The sequence below is a fragment of the Panthera tigris genome, chromosome B4 (assembly GCF_018350195.1).
Source record: "Panthera tigris isolate Pti1 chromosome B4, P.tigris_Pti1_mat1.1, whole genome shotgun sequence".
Lineage (NCBI taxonomy): Eukaryota > Metazoa > Chordata > Mammalia > Carnivora > Felidae > Panthera > Panthera tigris.
In genome coordinates this window covers 121,132,608-121,154,295 of record NC_056666.1, presented here as the reverse complement: position 1 = coordinate 121,154,295, position 21,688 = coordinate 121,132,608, and the positions used below count along the sequence as shown (strand labels likewise).

Genomic DNA, 21,688 nt, shown 5'->3' with positions numbered 1-21,688 from the left:
GCATCATACTTCCCTGAGCTGGGCATGGGCATGTGACCCAAGCCAGCCAGTCAGAGATAATGAGCTTTAACTCCCAGGCTTTTGATGGAACTATTGAGAAGTCTTCTCTTTCTGCTGGACAGGTTGTAGGCCTGGAGCTTCTAGAAGCCATCTCACTTCCACCAGAGGAAAACCTGCCTGAGAATGATGTCAATAGAGAGAAAAAGCAGAGCTGCAAGAGGGAGAGAAGAAATGGAGTTCTGGTGCCACTTTCAGACCAGCCATCCCTAAAGCCAGCTGTACCCATGGACTTCTCAGTCACTTGAGTCAACAGATGCCCCTTTCTTCCTCAACAAATTTGAGTTGGATTTCTGGCACCATCAACTCTAAGAGTCCAGACTGATAAGAACTTCTGATACTGTTTGAGTCTCTACAAAGATGAACCACTGTGCCCACATGCAAAGCTGTAAGAATTAAGAAAACATAGAGTTTAAATTCTACCTCTATAGAGTCCAAGTGGAGCTAGAATTGTTCCCTGGATACACACACTTCATGGTAGTACCTAGTCAACATGTTATAACTGAACAGAAACACAAATTACTAAAATAAAGAAATATTTCATTTTATTCTACTCTTTCAGCCAAGAGGGCCAAGGAAATGCAAAGTCATGGAAATTAGAAATAATACCATAAATGTGGATGAGACCAGCTTTAGGGGTTTCAGGGAACCAGCAGAATGTGATTGTCTGGAGTGATTTTTGGCGTTCTCAGTTTGGCAAGCCAGGTGTACCGTTTTGTCTATCCCATGTAACAATTTTGGTGGTAACTGTCCAGGTTGAAGAGAGTTGGCATAGGGTCGTGAAGCCCAAACAACTGAAATGTTTACAGTACACAAAGCAAAACAGTCAACATTACTGAGTGATACAGACCATTTGTTTATCACTTAACTAGTAAACCAGTGTAAATCTCACTATGCAGCACTACAAATACCCCTAGTCATTCCTTCACTTGTTCACTCATTCATTCATGCATTCATGAGTATTTATTGAGCACCTGCTGTGTACCAGGAGGCACCCTGGTAAACGCCTGATTTACAAAGATAAAGATCAAGGCACATACTCTGCCAATCTATCTCACGGAGAGATATGGACATGAAGAATAATAATGCATCATGAGAAGTGCAGATAAGAAAAGTCTGTTCAAAGTGAGTCCCAGCTGAGGACTCATTCTCCTACAGGTTTCACGGCACAGGAATGTATCTTCAAGATAATGAATGCTTGCCAGAGCTTCAGTCAGTCTTTCAGTTCCAGTGTTACTATGGGGACCCACAGCATCACGACAAGTTGTAACAGACTCAGACATGGTTATCAGGTTCTCACTGCTGAATACAGGCAACACAGTTTGTTGTTGCTGAGGTGGCCGACTGCTTCATTCACTCGGTATTTATTGAAGAGCCATGATGTGTTCACCGCTCCCGGATTCCCTCCCAGGCTGTCCAAGTTCTGGCCCTGGCAAATGAACTCAAGGTCTGGACCCACTTGGCCTGATGGAGGTTTGTGGTCTGGAGGGTCTTTGAAGGAAGGCCTTCTCTTCAGTTTTCAAACCTAAGCCTTAACATGTCAAGGCCCGCTTCTTGTTCTGGAATGATTTGCTTTTCATTTGTCATTTGTGATCTGGGTGAGAAGGTGGAGTGTGTAGGTCGTGTCGGTCTTAACAAAGGACCAGGTTCACAGTTCGTGAGGTATGCAAACATCCAGCTACAGGCATAAAAAGAAGGATCAAATAAACTGCACCCTCTACCTTCTCCCGTCTCCTCTCTCAGACCTACATTCTCTTCCACAGGTTTACTGCCATGAAATAAATTCGAGAGGTGAGTTTCAGCTTCTGAGTCAGACTATATATCAATTTATGCCAGTTACAACAAAGGGTGGTTTTACAAATGGCCTTTTTGATGCTTTTCATAGCTTGGCTTTTGTGGAGGGTTCGTATTAACCAAAGGTCTTCCCACAATCCATCTCTTCCACAAACGGTCCCTGAGATACTTTCCATCCTTGCTCATCCAGCAAGGACAACGATCCAGAATCCAACGAGGCTTTCTTGTCAGGTGCTTGTTTCCATTTTCTGGTTGTTCTAAGGTTTTTCTAATCTGCCTTGCTGAATTCATCCCACCTGGAATTAGGCCCACTATGGCATGCCAGTCAGCAGCAAGGGTAAACACTGTGGCTCTGTGGGCAGGGAGGCCCATGGGGGACGGAATTTAAAACCTGAGGTCTTCTGTGTTCACTTAGAGTTAATGTGCATAGAGATAGTAAGGCCTTTCAGCAGAAGCATTTTGCTTAGTTCACATAAAAATCAGAGTATCCTTGATAGTGTTAATTTGTTAACTAAATCATTGCGATCATTATAAATCAAATTTTGTTAAGTGTTCTCGTGATATAAAATTAGACAGTTCATGCTCTAAAAATAAAAATTTTAAATGAATATGCCCTGATTTTACTTCTTAGTGAATTCCTTATTTAGTGTATTTGCACCAATCACACACAAAGAAAACAAAACAGAATCTGTGCAAAAACAAGAGCTGTCCATTTTCTGTAACAACTTATCTTCTCTGTAATGAATTTGTTAATACAAAAAAGTGTCTACTTAGAAAATTATAAAAACATTGCTACGATGTCACAAATGCTCTACACTCACTATGAAAACATACCTTTGGAAATAGTACAACTATCGGGAATTCTTAACGAAATTCAAGTCCCGGACGTACTGCAGATGCGTTCCACACAGGGCAGCATTAAGACCCTCCTCTGTACCACTTCCAGAAATTGCCTGCGACTTTCACTGAGTGACATATAATTCTTCTTTCTTCAAATATCATCATTGATTTCCGTGGATATCCTTAGGGTGACACTCTATTAAAGACAGAAGAAAAGGGCTTCAAAGGAGGTACATTGGTGCCAGCTATGGACTCCCAACAGCTTTGCCCCACCCCTTCGGAGATGACCTCACTATGGTTTCTGCAGAGTTCGAGTTGGGTCTTAAAGAGTTTTCTTGGCTTTCTTCTATATCCTTTCAGCTAAGAATTCACTTGTTTCAAAATGTAAGATCTTCCCTGTTGTCAAACCTGATAAGGTCCTACCTTCTCTCTACCTTGGGAACATTTTCCACAACAAATTTTTGTTTATTAAATGGACATATTTCCTATTATTCGGAACTAGTAAATGAGGCCTTCAAAAAGCTAATAACCAGGATATCTGACTATAGGCATCTAGTGGCAGAGGACATATGAGAATTTCATTGTTGGGAGAGCTGTTAAAGATGCTTTCCTTAATATTTACATGTTTTTCAAACACATAAGGGTAAAAAGACAGATAGTGCTTTCTTAATTTTTTTAAATTTTTAAATTTTTATTTTTTTAGTGTAAGAAATGTTCTATGGATTTCTCCTAATCCTAATTGTCAGCAATTTATAACATTTGAACTGGTAAATACCTACCTGGAAATCGTGGATGAATGTTAGGAAGTAGAAAATAAAACCAAAGGCCACTGTCCATTCACAGATTGCACTCACTACGTGATATATATAATCCTAATAGCAACAATAAAGAAACAGAATTTAGCCTAAATACCTTCACCATACTGTATGTATTGAAATACAACGCTGGTCAGACCAAATGAAAACCTTGTCTGATGAGCATAAATCAACCCCTTGAGAAAAGGCAGTGAAAGGCCAGGGAGATGAACACCTGCCCAGTGAGGGCACCTGCCCAATGAGAATGTGAATGCAATTATCCCAAAAGTTCTTGGGGCTCTCGTACACTCTGGTTTTATGACCTAGTCTGTACAATTCAAAAGGCAGAATAAGGGCCACAAAATGGCTGAGAAACACATTTGGACTCAAGGGAAGAAAGAACTTTCCATTCAAGGCATGACTTGCTCTCCCACTGCTAAGGAATCCCGAAGTTCAAAGGCATGCCTAAAAACATCTATCTAGTCAGCCTTTGGGCCCTTGTTAAAACAGAATGAGCTCTCGCACCTGGAGGAGACTGGCTGTCACCACTTGGTGTTATATTTCCTGTTACTATACAAAATGTCCGTTTAGAACCTAATTCTGCTTAACACTGTAAGGTAAACACAGCCACAAAGTGCAGGCTAATGAGACATCTACACGTTAACTATCTTATTGGGGGCAGGGATGAAAGAATGGAAGGCTTTAATTGGGGGTTTCTCCTATGTGGGCCAGAGAATTAATAAAAATAAATGGAACTGATGATTGCAAAAAGAGAGGGAAGACTGAGAGCCCACTCCTCATCGGCTCAATTCCGTTTTCCTCAAATAGGAAACTGTGACTCCAGTGTTGCTTTGAGAGATTCAGAAGAAAGCCTGTGTTTGTGTGTTTGTGTATGTGATCTCTCCTGATTTTTAAATGCGGTAAATTACTTTAAAAGCATTTTTAGGGGCACCTGGGTGGCTCAGTCCGTCAAGCGTCTGACTTCGGCTCAGGCCATGATCTCACGATTCGGGAGTTCTAGCTCCATGTCGGGCTCTGTGCTGACAGTGCTTCATAGCCTGCTTGGGATTCTCTCTCTCTTGCTCTCTCTGACCCTCCTCTGTCCCCCGCCACCAACTCTCAAAATAAATAAACTTTTTTTTTTTTGAATGAGACAATGATATTATAAGGGTGCCTGGGTGGCTCAGTTGGTTAAGCATCCAATTTCAGCTCAGGTCATAATACTGAAGCCCACAAATTCGAGCCCCACATTGGGCTCTGTGCTGACAGCTCAGAGCCTGGAGCCTGCTTCAGATTCTGTCTCCCTCTCTCTCTGCCCCTCCCCCACTCAGGCTCCATCTGTCTCTCAAAAATAAGTAAGCAGTAAGCATTAAAAAGAAATTTTTAAAAAATAATAAAATAAAATGAGACAATGATTTTATAATTCTTACACTCCCTACCAAGTAAGTCAATGCACAGGAATGTGCTATAAAGTTCCCAAGCTCTCCACAGAAGTCTAGGGAAGTACCTAAGTGATTATCCCATTCAGTGAATTAATGCAAAGGGTTTTGTGTGCATTCCTTGATATTGGGAACAGAAAGCAACACAAGCATAGCATGGTAATTTATGGAGTGAACAAAAATGTGGTACTTTTCATATTTTTAAGATAGAAGTCGAAATAAAAAACAATTTTCAACTGCCTGGGGGATATATATACTCTGATGAATCCTTCCCAGCAGCTGGTTTGTTTGATTTGTGGTGAAATGCCTCCCCCCAGTGGCTGAATGGTAAAAATACACCTGAAGCTGCTTGGCTGTGAGGTCTGGCTTTCAGAAGGGACTTTCTTAAAACTTGTGTCTGGATCATTCTTTTCCTCCCCATCTTCAGTCTCTCTGTTGTCTCTTGCAGGCTTCCTCACATGACCCAGTCCTCTGTTGTGGAAAATCCACTGATCCCACTGGCCCTCTAGCCACCATCTTATTTCTCCCTTTCCTCACACCTCCAAACACTAGACTGATGAATGAATGAACCATCCCTCTCACCATTTCTTTAACCTCCTGCAATTGGCTTCTGATACCAACATTTTACTGAAACTGTCTTTTGAAAAACATTGGTAACTCCCCTGGTCCTTGAAAAACAAACTGCCATTCTCCCACTAACTCTCCTCTCCTGGGCATCATTCGTTCCCTATGTGGCATCTAGATGAGCCACCACTATGAGTAGCCAATGGCATGAGTCCATCTCAACTCCAAACCTTCAATTCCAGGTGTTCTGACATTTGGGCTGGAAATTACCAGTCCCTCTACCCTGTTCCCTGATGGTTCCCAGTTGCCCACCCCCCCCCCAGTCTATTCCCTCACAATAACTGGACATTTCTCTTTAATGTTTCACTACAGCCTCAGATTCAACAATTCTAAAACCAAACCACCCAGTCCCCGCCTGCCCCCGGCCATGGAATCATTTATTCCTGTTCAGGACCCTATTTCTCTCTGTTTATGGGGACAGATTCTTTGCTTTCCCCAAGATAACACTTGGAAGTCTTCTTTGATTCATGTCCTTCTATTCTCATTTGTCACTTGCCACTACCCATTAAATATTTCCCCATATTACTTCCACCCTAGGCTAATTTTTTTATTTCCTTTTTTTTTTACTTTATTTATTTATTTTGAGAGAGAGAGAGGGAGAGAGAGAGAGAGTGTGTGTGTGTGTGTGTGTGTGTGCGCGCGCGCACGCACATGAGCAGGAGAGGGGCGGAGAGAGAGGAAAAGAGAATCCCAAGCAGACTCCAGAGCTGTCAGCATAGAGCCCTACGTGGGGCTTGGTCTCACAACTGTCAGCTGAAATCAAGAGTCAGATGCTTAACCAATTAAGTGAGCCACCCAGATGCCCCTCTTTTCATTCCATTTTTAAAAGTTTAAATTTTCATTTCTGTATGGTTAATATATAGTGTTATATTAATCTCAGGTGTACAATGTAATGATTCAACATTTCCATATATTATTCAGTCCTCATCATGATTAGTGTACTCTTAATCCCCTTCACCTATTTCATCCATTCCTCTACCCACCTCCCCTCTGCTAATCATCTGTTTATCCTCTATAGTTAAAAGTCTGTTTCTTGGTTTGTCTCTCTCTTTTTTCCCTTTGCTCATTTGTTTTTTAAATGCCACATATGAGGGAAGTCATATGGTATTTGTCTTTCTCTGACTTACTTCACTTAGTATATACTCTCTGGCTCCATCCATGTTGTTGTAAATAGAAAGATTTCATTCTTTTCATGGCTGAGTAATATTTCATTGTGTATATATTCCACATCTTCTTTATCCATTTATTTACCAATGGGTATTTGGACCACTTCCATAATTTAGCTATTGTAAATAATGTAGTAAACATAGGGGTGCATCTATCCTTTTGAATTAGAATTTTTGTATTTTTTGGGTAAATACCCAGTAGCATGATTACTGGATCATATGGTACTTCTATTTTTAACTTTTTGAGGAACCTCCATCGTGCTTTCCACAGTGGCTGCACCAGTTTGCATTCCCACCAACAGTGCATGAGGGTCCCTTTCTTTTCACATCCTCCTCAACATTTGTTTCGTGTGTTTTTTTATTTTAGCCATTCTGACAGGTGTCAGAATGAGGTGATATCTCATTGTGGTTTTGATTTTCATTTCCCTGACAATGAGTGCTGCTGAGTCCCCTAGGCAAATCTTGATTTGAAAGCTAGAGAACTGCCTTCTTCCTGCCACCTTAACTCCGGGCTCTCTCCTCATCCATTCATCCCAGGGTTGCTTCTGACTAATACCTCCCTGCTAATCTTCTTTCCACGTACTTGCCTATTCAAAAACTTTGCGTTAACTCCCCTCCTGCAAATATAGCCCTGACCACATTTATTTTCCACTCCATCATGAAACAAACTACTCTCCATGCTGGAGCTGATCTCATCCTCTCTGCTTAACATTCTCTGCTTCTTCTGCCCTCCATACACCTTAATTCATACTGACCCCCTGCCCTACCTCTTTTGATTAGGAAATTCAATTAGGAATTCAAAATTTTGAAAATAATCCCAGGAACCACGTTCAACAATCATACTGAGTTAAATTTTACCTTTTCTTTTGGATTCCATTCCAGCTTGGTTATAGAAATTAGTGAAGCACAGGCGATCACTAAAAAAAGGAGATTGTTAAGGAAAGTCCAGAAAAAAACCAGGTCTTTGAATGTTAAGACTATTCTGCTAATAATCATCACACAGGGTCAAAATATTAATACCAACATTTCTGTAATCAAACCAGTTATATCAGCTTCTTATAATCTCAACCCTTAAATTAGACTGTGATGGAAATACAGTCATTCCTTAGCAATACCTTTTCAGTTACGTATAGTAAAATTTTAATTTGTGGCTACATTATGCCCCACTCTGCTTTTTAAATTTTGTCAAAATGACTGACACAGCCATCCAGATGGGTTCTTTTTGAATACTCTTCCCCTAAAATACTACTTTCCCTAAATAAAAGTATTGAATAAAAATACTCTTTCCCTAAAATACTATTTTCAAGACAACAGCTTTAAGGGAAGATTAACATTTCAAGGTACAAAAGCACCACAAACTACCAAGGTTCATCTACAAAAACAAGGTAAAGATTCAAACTCCTGTCTTTAAAAAACAGACTTTTCCCATCAAGTAATCGGGTATAAGCAGAGCCCTTCCTTCCTGGCCTAAAGGGTGTACAAATCAAAGAGATAATGTCCTACCTCTGACCTTAGGAGATACCCTGAGAGGCCAGTCAAACAGTGCCCAGGACTGAGGCCAGAGCCTCCGTTGACTGTCTGCACAAAGGCGGGGACAGCCATTCTGATGGAGCTTAGAAGGCAAAAGGGAAGGCTAGAGATGAGATGCTCTTAAAATGCTTTTGCAAACAGACGAATTCAAAGCTTAGAGTCAATGCCAAGTTTAGAACTTCCTCTGAATACAGAGTCAGCATCTCCTCTCCCTGCCCTCCCCACCCCCCAATATTTTGCAATTCTTAACACTTCTCGGTTTCTCAAAATAAAAGGAGTAGAAAGCATAGAAGATTCTCTGATCATGTCATTACCATATCTGTTTCTAATAGTTTAAAAATCTCTTAATTCTTTGTTCTTGAGTCCTATCTTCTGTGCATCAGGTACCATGCTGGTGGGGAAGAAGGGGGAGACAGAGAAAACTCTGGAAAAACAAACTTGGTGTCAGCTCTTGGAAACATCACAGCCTTGTCGGACGAAGCCCAGGGAATGTGCTGCATTAAGACAGAAAAGAACAGGGCACAGTGATGACTAGGAGGGAAAACGATGAGTTCAGAGTGGAATGGGGTGTGAGGGGTCAGGAAAGGCTTCACTGAGTTGAGCCTAATCTGAGTTGAGGCTTGAGGAGCTCTCTAGAGCAGCGTCACCCCAGAAATTAATGCCAGCCACATGCGTAATTTAAAATATTCTACCATAGTAGCCACAGTAAAAAACAAACAAACAAACAACAACAACAACAAAACTAAAAAGAACCAAATGAGGGGGTGTCTGGCTGGCTCAGTCAGTAGAGCATGTGACTCTTGATCTCGGGGTTGTGAGATCAAGCCCCCTGTTGGGTGTAGAGATTACTTAAAAATAAAATCTTAGGGGCGTCTGGGTGGCTGTAGGTTGAACATCCGACTCTTGATTTTGGCTCAGGTCATAATCCCAGGATCATGGGATTGAACCCCACGTTGGATTCCGTGCTGAGTGTGGAACCTGCTTAAGATTCTCCCATTCTCGGATAAAGAAAATGTGGTATAAAGAAAATGTGGTATATATATATATATATATATATATATATATATATACACACACAATGGAGTATTACTCGGCAATCAAAAAGAATGAAATCTTGCCATTTGCAACTGGATGGAACTGGAGGGTATTATGCTAAGTGAAATTAGTCAGAGAAAGACAAAAATCATATGACTTCACTCATATGAGGACTTTAAGAGACAAAACAGATGAACATAAGGGAAGGGAAACAAAAATAATATAAAAACAGGGAGGGGAACAAAACAGAAGAGACTCTTAAATATGGGGAACAAAAAGAGGGTTACTGGAGGGGTTGTGGGAGGGGAGGATGGGCTAAATGGGTAAGGGGAATTAAGGAATCTACTCCTGAAATCATTGCTTCACTATATGCTAACTAATTTGGATGTAAATTTTAAAAAATAAAAAATGAAGTTAAAAAAAAAAATTCTCCTATTCTCTCCCCCTGCCCCTCCCCCACTTGAGGATGCACTCTCTCCAAAATAAAAAAATTAAAAAATAAATAAAAATAAATCTTAATACATAAATAAAACCAAACGAAATTAATTTTAATAATATATTTTATCTAACTCAATATATCAAAAATGGTATCATTTCAACATGCAATAATATAAAGAAGTAATGTGACGTATTTTATATTCTCCTTTTCTTTCTTCTTAAATCTTTGAAATCAGTGTGGTTTTTACACTTACTGCACATTTCCATGTGGACCAGCCACATTTCAAGCGCTCAGTAGCCTCGTGTAGCTAGTGGCTACCATACTGGACAGCTAGGCTCTAGAAAACAAGGTGGAGGAAGATAATCCATCCAGGTAGAAGAGAATGGGTGAAAGCTGAGAACAGAAAGCAGGCAAGTCCAGAAGAAACAATGTAAAATGAGGTGTCAAATTATGGGTCTCAAGAAAAGGAACCTGGGCTTTATGCTGTTAGTGATTTTGTGAAGGTTTTGAAAGCTTTAGAAGCCAGGTGCAAGATGGATAGTCTCACAGGAAGGGCTTAGAAGCAAGATCCTAGCAACCAGCCTCACTCTCTGTTTCAGTTTCTTCAGTAGTCAAATGATGGTGTTTCACAGAAATACTGTAGTAAGGAGAGACAAGGGCATTTCAAAGATGCTTTGAAATCTTTGTAAAGAAATATAAATACCTTGCTAATGTTTAAGACAAAAGAACTCTTCATATGGATGAATTCATTCAAGTTCATTTAATACAGGGACATGATCTGTTTCTGTGGGAAAGCTGTCCCTTGGCATGGCTCATTGGAGCTGCCTAAAAATGGGAACTATTTGTGTGTGAAACTCTGATGGCTGAAAGCCTTATTCTGCTAAAATTCTCTCTAATTTTACCATCTAGAGATGTGTCTCAAAAGTTGGAAGCAAGGAAGGAACTTTGGTTTTAACACTACAAACACTTCTATATACTTTACAACTAACACAAGCTAAAAGTAGTTATATTTGAAGACAAACATGAGTGTCTTCAATCCATAAATAGAACAAAGAATTGAAAAGGAACCATCTCTGGAACAAGGGTCTGTATTTTGTTTAAATTTCTCAACACTAGGATATGCTTCCTCTGTACTTAGAAATTTTGTAATCGAAAATTTCCTTCCCTAAGATGAACAAAACAAAACGAAACCCAAAATCATACTTAGACTGTACATTTTGTATAGCTTCGATTTTAAAGGAGAATCACAGAGCTTAATATTTAGAAGCACATGGTGCATTTTTACTCAAGCTTGCCCACTTTATACAACTCAATCCAGACTAACAAAGTTTCCACTAATTAAATAGTTTTCTATTTTTCTACAATCTGACAGGAATCAACATTTTTTGATGCCTCTGCAGTTTTCTCTGATAGGACTGCAGACAGTATTTTGAAAGATGGGGAATTTTCCACCTCTTAAAGACACAGCTTTTTTTTTTTTTCTGTTAAATAGCTCTAGAAAGAAAGAGAGAAAGATCAAGCTCTCATTCCCTCTAAATCAGAATGCATAAGCATAAAAATTCAGATTTTCTTTTCACATTGTGGAATACGAAAATGGAATGAGATTTCATTTTGAAACTGGCATCAGTGATAACAAGAGAAGGCTAAATGTATTTCGAGTGATTTAGAAATAAATGATAGAGAGCTTTCTAAAACCTCTTAACATGGATGAGTAAGTCAGACCATCTAATGAATCACCTATGTGCAGGGTGAGGGCAGAGTACAGCCCCTTGGGACTTCACAGGGCTATTACTTTAAGTACAATATCAATATTTGGTGTCTTTGACCAAGCACTACAAAGAAAAATAAATATTTTCACATGGCTTATGAAATTTTCCCTGTTGGGAGGAAAGGAAACAGACTAAAGTGTTTGGACATGTTGCCATTCTCCCTGCACACCGTTCCCCACAAAGATTCTTTTGAAATAACAACACAATGTGGAAATATTTTCTTAATGATTTACACTTTTCCGCCAGTTGTTCTTCTGAAGCATGTGGAAACGGGGCTGTTAATTTTTCCTTTTTTTTCATACTTTTTTGGGGGCGAGGGAGAAGGGTTAAGCTTTCGAAGACACTGACAAATGTGCAAAAGGATACTGGGGACCACAGCTGCACAGGAAACGGCAGAGATGGCCATCCGCACGTGGCATGTGGAGAGGCTGTTCCACTGGGGACACGATTTGTAAGAGATGACGGACTGCAGGAGTGTGTAGACCACACCACAGACAAAAGCCAAGAGGGCACCGCCGTCATGGACCAGGGGGACAGCTAACTCCTGGAGAGAGAGTCACAAACAGGTGTTACTCCACGTGAGTCCGCATGCAGTAGGCCCACGCACCCACCCACGCTGGTCCACTCAAAGCCACAGATGAACCCACCACTCCTTGGAAAGTGTGACTGCCTGCAGAAGACTACCAAGAGAAAAGCCTTCCAGACCCTGCAGTAAATGCCCTTAGTTGTTCCACAGCAAACGTGGGCATGCTGGACAGGGACAAAGTGATATCTGCCTTCGAGGGGGGGAGAGTTGAATATGGTGGGCTCTGGAGTCTGGCAGAACTGGATAAAAAAATTTCAACTCTGCCACTGGGTTCTGTGACCTTAGTTTATAACCTCAGTCTCGGGGTGCCTGGGTGGCTCAGTCGGTTAAGCGGCCGACTTCAGCTCAGGTCACGATCTCGCGGTCCGTGAGTTCGAGCCCCGCGTCAGGCTCTGGGCGGATGGCTCAGAGCCTGGAGCCTGCTTCCGATTCTGTGTCTCCCTCTCTCTCTGCCCCTCCCCCGTTCATGCTCTGTCTCTGTCTCAAAAATAAATAAAACGTTAAAAAAAATTTTTTTATAACCTCAGTCTCTGTATCTGTAAAATAGGCATAATAATTTCTGCCTTGCAGGTTTGCAGTGAAAATTATATGATGAATTTCATTTAACAGCATGTAACTGGTTCCGTGAAGGTACCAAGGGTGGCTTCGGGTTTTCAGGCTCCCTGCTCCGCAATAGTCTCTTTGTCTCTCCCCACATGCACATGCAAATCTAAGTAAAGACACTGCCCTTGCCATGCCAAGGTAGGTTCAAGTCAAGGCCCTACCCCTACATCCTCTAACCAGCCAATTCAACCAGAAGGCACCCTTACATCCAATCTAGGCAAAGAGTCTGGTATTGATCCCCAACATGCTCATGATAGACCATTCAAGGAGCTCACTTTAGGCTCCTTTTAATTGTGCAATGGGCACAATTATGGTATAACTATGACATTGGATTGAACAACAGAGTCTCTGGTTGAACTTGAAGATGTGAGCTTTGCAAAGGGGGAAGTGAAAGTATTGTCCAAGAGGGCCTGGTTTGGGCCCCAGACTCCTGCTGGCCCCACTGTCCACACCCTGTCCCTCCCAGACTTTTCTTTGACCTGGGTCACCCAGGCTTCCCCAGAACCACGGTGTTCTTCATCTGTTCAAAAATAAACTGATATCAAATCTTTATTCTCCACATGGGAAAAGAAGATTAAAAAAAGAAAAACCAGGGGTGCCTGGGTGGCTCAGTCAGTTAAGCGTCTGACTTCGGCTCAGGTCATGATCTCGCAGTTTGTGAGTTCAAGCCCCACATCGGGCTCTGTGCTGACAGCTCAGAGCCTGGAGCCTGCTTCAGATTCTGTGTCTCCCTCTCTTTCTATCCCTCCCTTTGCTCATGCTCTGTCTCAAAAACAAACATTAAAAAAAAATTTTTTTAAGGAAAAAAAAAAAAGAAAAACCACTTTCAAATTTATTTGCTAGGGAAATTTATTTCCTGGTATCAAACCTTGGAATATAGGGGAAAATCCACAACTTGATTTATGTTATAATAAAATATGGCTGCACTGACATTTTGCAACATGGCCTATCAATTACTCATTTATTAGGTATGGATTTTGTATTCCTAGGATACCTAGCATGGCATACAGATTTAGGAAAGTTATATATAGAAAGTAAAATACATTCTATGCCCTTTAAAAAATTTGTAGACATTTAAGTACTTTAAGAATTAAAAAAAAATCACTGAACTGTACACTTAAAAATGGTTTAGATGGCCAATTATTTTACTACAATGAAAAATAACAATAATTCAAAGAAAATGAAATCACTCTCTTGAATAGATAACTGCACGCTCATGTTCATAGCAGCACTATTTACAATAGGTGAAACATAGAAACAACTTAAGTGTCCCTCAATGGATGAATGGATAATTAAAATGTGATACACACACACCAATTACTATTAAGCCATAAAAAAGAAAGAAGTATTGCCATTTATGACAACATGGGTGGATACTGAGGGTATTATGCTAAGTGAAATAAGTCAGACAGAGAAAGACAAATACTGTGTGATCTCACTTATATGTGGAATCTTAAAAAAGTTAAAAACTGAACTCTTTGATACAGAAAACAGATTGATGGTTGCCAGAGATGGGGGGGTGGAGGTGGAGAAAAGGGGGTCAAAACATAGAAAATTCCAGATATAGGGCCTGAGGATGTCATGTACAGCGTGGTGAGCATAGTTAACAGTGCTGTACTGTATATTCGAAAGTTGCTAAGAGAGTAAATCTTTTTTTTTTTTTTTTTTTTTTTTTTTTTTTTTTTTTTTTGCTAAAAGAGTAAATCTTAAGAGTTGTCATCACAAGAAAAAAATTGTAACTATGTGAGGCAATGTATGTTGATGAACTTATAGTGATCATTTTGCAATATATACATATATCAAATCACTATGTTATACACCTTAGACTAATACAAGGTTATATGTCAATGATACCTCAGTAAATCTGGGGAAAAAACAATATTAAACCAAAATATAATAATAATAAAAGAATGAAGACAAACAGATCCTCTCCTCCCCCCCTTGAATGTTAGGCACATTAGGACAAGGGAAAACAAAAGGCAAGATGTCCACTGCTAATGAGTCCTTTAAAGGAATAATCTTCTGAGAATCCTGATGTTTTCCACTGTCTACTTTCTTTTTTGCTAAGTAAATCAACATCCTGAACTTAAATACTCTGTTTCCTCCAATTACACTATCAGGGAATTCGCTTCTTAAACCCTGGCCAATTCAACACATCCTTTAGGATCTTAATCTGCAAACTTCATGGGCCCTCAAAAACCCCCACATTAACCTTGACATTACTGGGTCAAAAGGTCCTTGACTCTGCAGGGGTCGTATGTGGGATGTGCTTTTTTCCACTGTGGAGTACACACTCTCGCATCAAAGATCTTTTAGAAGCAAAATGATTCTCAGATGAGGCATGAATTGTGGATAGAGGCTAAAATAAAAACCCAGCACCCTTTTTGGACCTCTTTTTTGAAACTCTCTTATTAATTTAAAAAAGTAAAAAATAGAGGTGAGCCCGGGTGGCTCAGTTGGTTAAGTGTCTGACTTCGGCTCAGGTCATCATCTCACAGTTTGTGAGTTCGAGCCCCATGTCAAGCTCTGTGCTGACAGCTCAGAGTCTGGAGCCTGCTTTGGATTCTGAGTCTCCCTCTCTCTCTGCCCGTCCCTTACTCACACTCTGTCTCTCTCTCAAAAAATGAGTTAACATTTACAATAAATAAATAAACATTTAAAACAATAAAAGATAGTAAAAATAGAGAAAACTAGAAAGTTGAAAGGGTTAAACCTTGGAAAACAACTTTTCCAAAAAGGAAATTTCTGGAAGGAAAGTAAAGCATTGAGAGAGATTGGTGAGGACACACCAAAAAGTTGCTATTCTGCCTACCAGCTCAGGACAGAGAGCTTTGGGAACTTGTGATGAATACAATTTACTCCTACGCAAGCAAATCCCCCAGAGATAGCCAGTGCTCTCCTGCCCGCACACCTCCAATTCCTCTGGAAGGAACAGCTCAGGTTGGCATGCTGAAAATGAATTACAGGATATAAAACAAGGAAGTTGTAAAGATATATTTATGGGAACAATGACAAGGCAAACACTCTGCTCTCAGGAAAGCTTAAGATTCTATTTCTGGTTTTTGTGAAGATGTAATCACTTCATAGAAACCCTAAAGAGAACCACAAGTTCAATTATCTGACATCTAAGTTTTCTTTCTAAAGTCTGCCTTTCTGGTTTAAAACTTGATGGCTATGGTGTTTATACCATGAGTTATTTGGAGAATAAAGCGATAGGATATCATCTAGTGCCTACTATTCCCCACCGAATAATTCATATCCAACAATCTACTAACGATTATATCATTCCAAATCTTCCCTTCACCCCCCCATTTTAATTTTGCTTCCCATCATGCTTTCTGGTACTAGGGATGTGAATTGTGTACATGCTTTCACTCTCAGAGATTTACCCATTCTGGCAATGGAGTTAACTCTTTCCCACAGGCTCTAGACAGACTGCTTCAATTCAAAGTGCACTTCTGCCTTTCGGTGCTCAGACAATCCTGGGCAAGTATTAACCCCTCTGGGCCTCCATTTCTCCACTGGCAAATGAGGAAAATGCTACTACCTGTATTCTGAGGTCATTACTAGCATGATAGGAGTACTGGATGTTTTCATAAATTCTATCATATAGGAAATTTTCAATAAATGTCGTCATGAAAAGGGGCACCTGAGTGGCTCAGGTGGTTAAGCGTCTGACTCTTGGTTTCAGCTCAGGTCATGATCTCATGGTTTTGTGAGTTTGGGTCCCATGTGGGGCTATGCCGTGGGGGCATAGAACCTGCTTGGGATTCTCTCTCCCTCTCTCTGCCCTCCCTGCTCACGCTGTCTCTGTCTCTCTCAAAATAAATAAACTTAAAAAATTTAAAAAAAATTGTCATGAAAAACCAAACGCATACAAGCATAAAATATAAAGCAAGAGTCTCCACCATGTGACCAATGTCACCTGCAATCATGTATAGCAGTCCTTGTCTTATTTTGCCATAAAGGGACAAGAGGGGTAGCAAAGTAAATGGAGCCAGAAACAAATGTATTCACACAATTCCTTCAATGAAGCCCTCTACACTTGCTCTGGGGAGGCTACAAACCTGCCTCTCACCTTTCTACCTACCTTTCAATGTTAATACGGAAACAACAAATACGTCCAAAAATGGATTTATAATGTCCAAAAATGAAAACTCGTCAGCCCTGAGGCTTGGGAGACCATCCCTGCCCCACAGAGTGTCCTGGAGATACTATGCAATATAAGGAAGGGTGTTTGCCACCTCACCCTTCACAACACAGCACCAACTTTCCTGGAGCACTTTATTCTGTCCCCTGATCGACAGATGGCATCCCCCATGTGCAGTGCAAAGAAAGTGATTTATGAGGCCATGTGGTGCAGGTGAGACAGAGGACTCTCTGACAACGGTCTGACTTCATGCAGGAGGGGGCATTAGCAAATGGATGGGAAGCAGATGGTACAGGTGGAGGCCCGAGGTTATTACCCTCGCAGACCCATAGCAGGTGCAACGGCCCTGTACTGCAGCTTCTGGGCACGGACATGTACTTTAGCAGCTGGCTGGCAGCCAAGGTTGACACCTTTTTGTGAATATCAGCATCACACAGGATCGGCCCCCTTCTGGTGGGAAAAAAGTTAAAGGAGTCCTCCTGGGCAGAAGCAAGTCTTCCTGGAGTAACTTCTTTTGTGCCGCCACAAAGAAACAACAGGGCCAGAGGGAACCCGACCACCTCGGTGTTAGCCTCTAATGATGGCCGGGGGCTGCCATGTACGGCCTGCTGGTTACTCTGCAACATCTCATGGGACCCTTTACAATAACCCTAGGACACGATACTATTATAACTAGTACGAATTTGAAATACAACACATTTTTAAAAAATATTAAATACTGTCTCCTTGGACAAATAGCTCACATGCCTTCCTGAAAGAGACCTTGGGATGAACAGGTATCTACAAGTTAGAATAAAGCAAGTAGGGTTTTTTTCAAACACTCAATACAGTAGGAATCTATCAAGCAGACTTCACAGAAGTCACCATATAAGTTCATTTGCTCCATGTTTTGGCTCCATAATGAATGAGCTGAGTAACCCTGAGCATATGATTTCACCTTCATGTACCTATATCCTCACCTGCAAAGGGAAGAGATCAGGAGCTGCTCTGTGAACTGGTAAATACACACACACACACACACACACACACACACACACACACTCATATACACAAATACTTTCACACTCTTTATGAAACTATTACAGTGACTGAAGTCGCTCTCCCCACCCATCAGATCATGTTAGTAACATGGGGCAATGCAGAGTCCGGAACATCGTGTGAAACACGCTCTCTCATAGGTGTGCAAACGTGAACCCCACCCTCTCCCAAGCACCAGGCAGGACTGACTTTCAAATGATAAAGATGCGTTTCTAAGAAGCAAACTATCCCCACTTTTACAAACTCATCAACTATTTGAGAACTCTCCTGGCACAAGCATGCCCCTTGTGTTCCTGCTTCTCTACTCCAGACACACACATATTCCATCATCCCCAAGAACAGAAAAAAAACTTCAGGACACACCTGGAAATTGGCTACAATGCCCATTCCGATACATCCCACCAATCCAAGAACTAGCGACACCAGGTTAAAAACAGGCGTGCTGAAATAGCTGGTTTGATTTTGCTTCTCTACTATTTTGTATCTTGTGTACATTGTGGCTGCACCTGAAAAAGAAGGGCACTTTGGTGAATTTTTATTATTTGACCTTTTAGAATGAAAAACACAGGGAAAGTTTTGCATTGTGTTTTTAAAATCTGTATTTCAGTTTCCCAACTGCCGTAGTCTCCCACTCACCCACCCTGTCCTTCCTCACCCCAACTCACTCTCCCCACTGTGTGTATCATCACACACAAACTTGCCTGTTATCTTTTTCACATAAATGCTACTGTGCACATGTTCTGTGACTTACTCTTTTTCACTTGAGATAAGTCACCATGGAGATCTTACCATGTCAGTACAAGTAAGTCTACTTCCACATTTTTAGGGGTCTCATCACGGTATATATTTATTTCATCATTCTCTTACGTTCGACTTCTACATTGTCTCTCTGTTTCTCCTGTTACAAGGAATGCTCAGTGAACAGCCTTGTACACAAGTATTTGGCATGCTTTCAGTGTTTCTGAAAGATGAATTCCTAGAAACAATATTACCGGAACAAAAACCGTGCACAACTGAAATGCCAAGAAGTATCTGCAAATTGCCCCAAGACTGTATGGCAGCGTTTATACTCTCACAGCAGAGTTTGAAAGCAATTTTACAAGTCCTTTTAATGGCTTTTTTAATTGCTACTAACCTGATGAATGAGAATCAGCAACCTGTTGGTTTAAACTGCATCCCTCTGATCATTAGTGAGATTGAGCAACTTTCAGTATGTCTACCGGTCGTCTGCATTTCTTTTTCTAAAAATTGCATTTAAACTTCTTTTATTTTTCTCTTGAGTTCGTCTATTCATTTTTTTTAAATTTTTTTAATGTTTTATTTATTTTTGACTGAGAGAGAGAGACAGAGCATGAGCGGGGGAGGGGCAGAGAGAGAGGGAGACACAGAATCCGAAGCAGGCTCCAGGCTCTGAGCTGTCAGCACAGAGCCCGATGCAGGGCTCGAACTCACAGACCACAAGATCAGGACCTGAACCGAAGTCGGACACTCAACCGACTGAGCCACCCAGGCACCCCTTCATTTTTTTTTTTTTTTAATTTTTTTTAACGTTTATTTATTTTTGAGACAGAGAGAGACAGAGCATGAACGGGGGAGGGGCAGAGAGAGAGGGAGACACAGAATCGGAAGCAGGCTCCAGGCTCTGAGCTGTCAGCCCAGAGCCCGACGCGGGGCTCGAACTCGCGGACCGCGAGATCGTGACCTGAGCTGAAGTCGGACGCTTAACCGACTGAGCCACCCAGGCGCCCCCATTTTTAATTTGTAGTTGCTTTTTAAAAAATGTTTACTGAGAGAGAGAGAGAGAGAGAGAGAGAGAGAGAGAGAATCCCAAGCAAGCACCATGCTGTCAGTGCAGATCCCGACGTGGGGCTTGATCCCAGGAACTGTGAGGTCATGACCTGAACCAAAATCAAGAGTCGAACACTCAGCCAACTGAGCCACCCAGGGGCCCCTGCAGTTGCTTTTTAAACATTGTATACATTAGTCTACTGTCTGCTATAAATATTACAAGTTTTCTTCTGGTCTGTCTTTAATTTTGTTTTTGGTTTTTGTTTGTTGGTTGGTTGGTTTGTTTGGTATCCTTCATCAGTTAGAAGTTTTAATTTTTTTTAGAAGTTTTAATTTCTTATCTACTAAATCTATCAATTCTTTCCTGTTTAGCTTCTGGGTTTTGTGTAAGCTTAAAGCATTTCCATCCTCAGGTTTTAAAGGATTTTCCTATAACTTAATTATCTTACAGTGTTGCTTTTCATGGCTAGTTCTTTCATTGCCACTGGTTCTTGTGAATGGTGTGAGGACGGTACAAAGGGTATGTTTTTCCAAAGACCTTACCAATTAATCAAATACCACTTATTGTTACGGAGAGTAATGTCACAATAACATATAATCTCTGGAGCACCTGGGTGGCTCAGTCGGTTGGGGGATAATGATGTGTCAAAGTAGGTTCATCAATTGTAACCAACGTACAACTCTTTTCAGGGATGGTCATAGTGGGGGAGGCCACAGGGTGGGAGGCAAGGCATATATGAGAAATCCCTACCTTTTGCTCAGTTTTGCTGTGAATCTAAAATTGTTCTAAAAAATTGAGTCTGCTAAAAAAATAACAAAAAATTATATACAAACTGTAAATGACACATTTTACTTCACTTGAGACTGTGAATTTTTCATAATAATTATTGCATACTTACCAAGAAATGCAGAGAAGTTTATCATAAATCCAAAAATACCACTTTCTGGAGGTGTTGTTCCTGTATCACTGACAAAGAGAAATTTCTGAATTATTAAAAAGGAATTCTGTTCAGACTATGTAATTGGCAGGTTTTATAGGGTGTTTCTCCTGGGTGTTCAGCCACTTTGAATTCCAAAGACTTGGTCTAATTTTGCTCTAAAGTATTCTCATTTTGGCTCTGAAAAATCTAAAACTCATTTTTCTACCTTGAGAGATTACATTTAATTTTTTCCCATCATGGGGCGCCTGGGTGGCTCAGTCGGTTAAGCGTCCGACTTCGGCTCAGGTCATGATCTCACGGTTTGTGAGTTCGAGCCCCACATCGGGCTCTGTGCTGACAGCTCCGAGCCTGGAGCCTGCTTCGGATTCTGTGTTTCTTCCTCTCTCTGCCTCTCCCCTGCTCATGCTCTGTCTCTCTCTGTCTCTCAATAATAAATAAAAACGGTAAAAAAAAATTTTTTTAAGTAATTTTTTCCGATCATAAAAAGCTAGGAAATACTGGGGCACCTGCATGGCTCAGTTGGTTAAGCATCCAGCTTCAGCTCAGGTCATGATCTTGCAGTTCATGAGTTCGAGCCCTGCATTGAGCTATCTCTTATCAGCACAGAGCCAGCTTTGAATCCTCTCTCTGCCCCTACCCCCTCTCTCTCAAAAATAAATAAATATTTTTTTTAAAAAACTAGAAAATATTTAAAGTCAATGGTAGTGATGTTTCTCAATAAACTTGATGTGTGTTCATTTTCAATAAGAATTGAATGTGACTATTGGGAAAAAGAAGTCTAAAATCAAGTTTGAAAAATCTACTATCTGGATTGTAACTATACATAAACACATCATGTACATTTTTTTAACAATTTGATTTATCCACAAGAGTTTACACTGCTGAAAACAGAATGGTGGAAAGCTGAGCAATGTCATTGATACCTATTAGAACCTTATGGAAACAATAGGCATCAAGAATATATTAATTGTGATAAAGTATTTCAATAAAAAATAGTTTCTATAAGACATTTTTCTGGTGCAATCAATTAATCAATTAAATAAGCTGGAAAAAAATAATGAGCTGGAAAGTAGTGTTTGATGTGTTCTGTTTTCT

The 21,688-nt window shown here is 40.6% G+C and overlaps 1 protein-coding gene across 7 annotated transcripts in view; it reads right to left on the bottom strand.

Moving 5' to 3' along the window:
* The window catches only part of DRAM1 (DNA damage regulated autophagy modulator 1), a 65,857-nt gene that overhangs the window by 27,154 nt on the left and 17,015 nt on the right, over nt 1-21,688 (bottom strand). For 4 of the 7 annotated variants that reach the window (XM_042993026.1, XM_042993025.1, XM_042993027.1 and 1 more), the window contains exons 2-7: nt 20,552-20,619; nt 18,228-18,370; nt 11,854-12,031; nt 7,573-7,631; nt 3,471-3,563; nt 2,686-2,887 (exon numbers count right to left, since the gene is read on the bottom strand). In XM_042993026.1, the coding sequence (XP_042848960.1) occupies nt 2,843-2,887; nt 3,471-3,563; nt 7,573-7,631; nt 11,854-12,031; nt 18,228-18,370; nt 20,552-20,619 (586 nt within the window). In that variant the 3' untranslated portion in view covers nt 2,686-2,842. Of the gene's footprint in view, nt 1-580; nt 852-2,685; nt 2,888-3,470; nt 3,564-7,572; nt 7,632-11,853; nt 12,032-18,227; nt 18,371-20,551; nt 20,620-21,688 lie in introns of those variants that run through there. The other 3 variants (XM_042993023.1, XM_042993030.1, XM_042993029.1) reach the window with 2 other exon arrangements.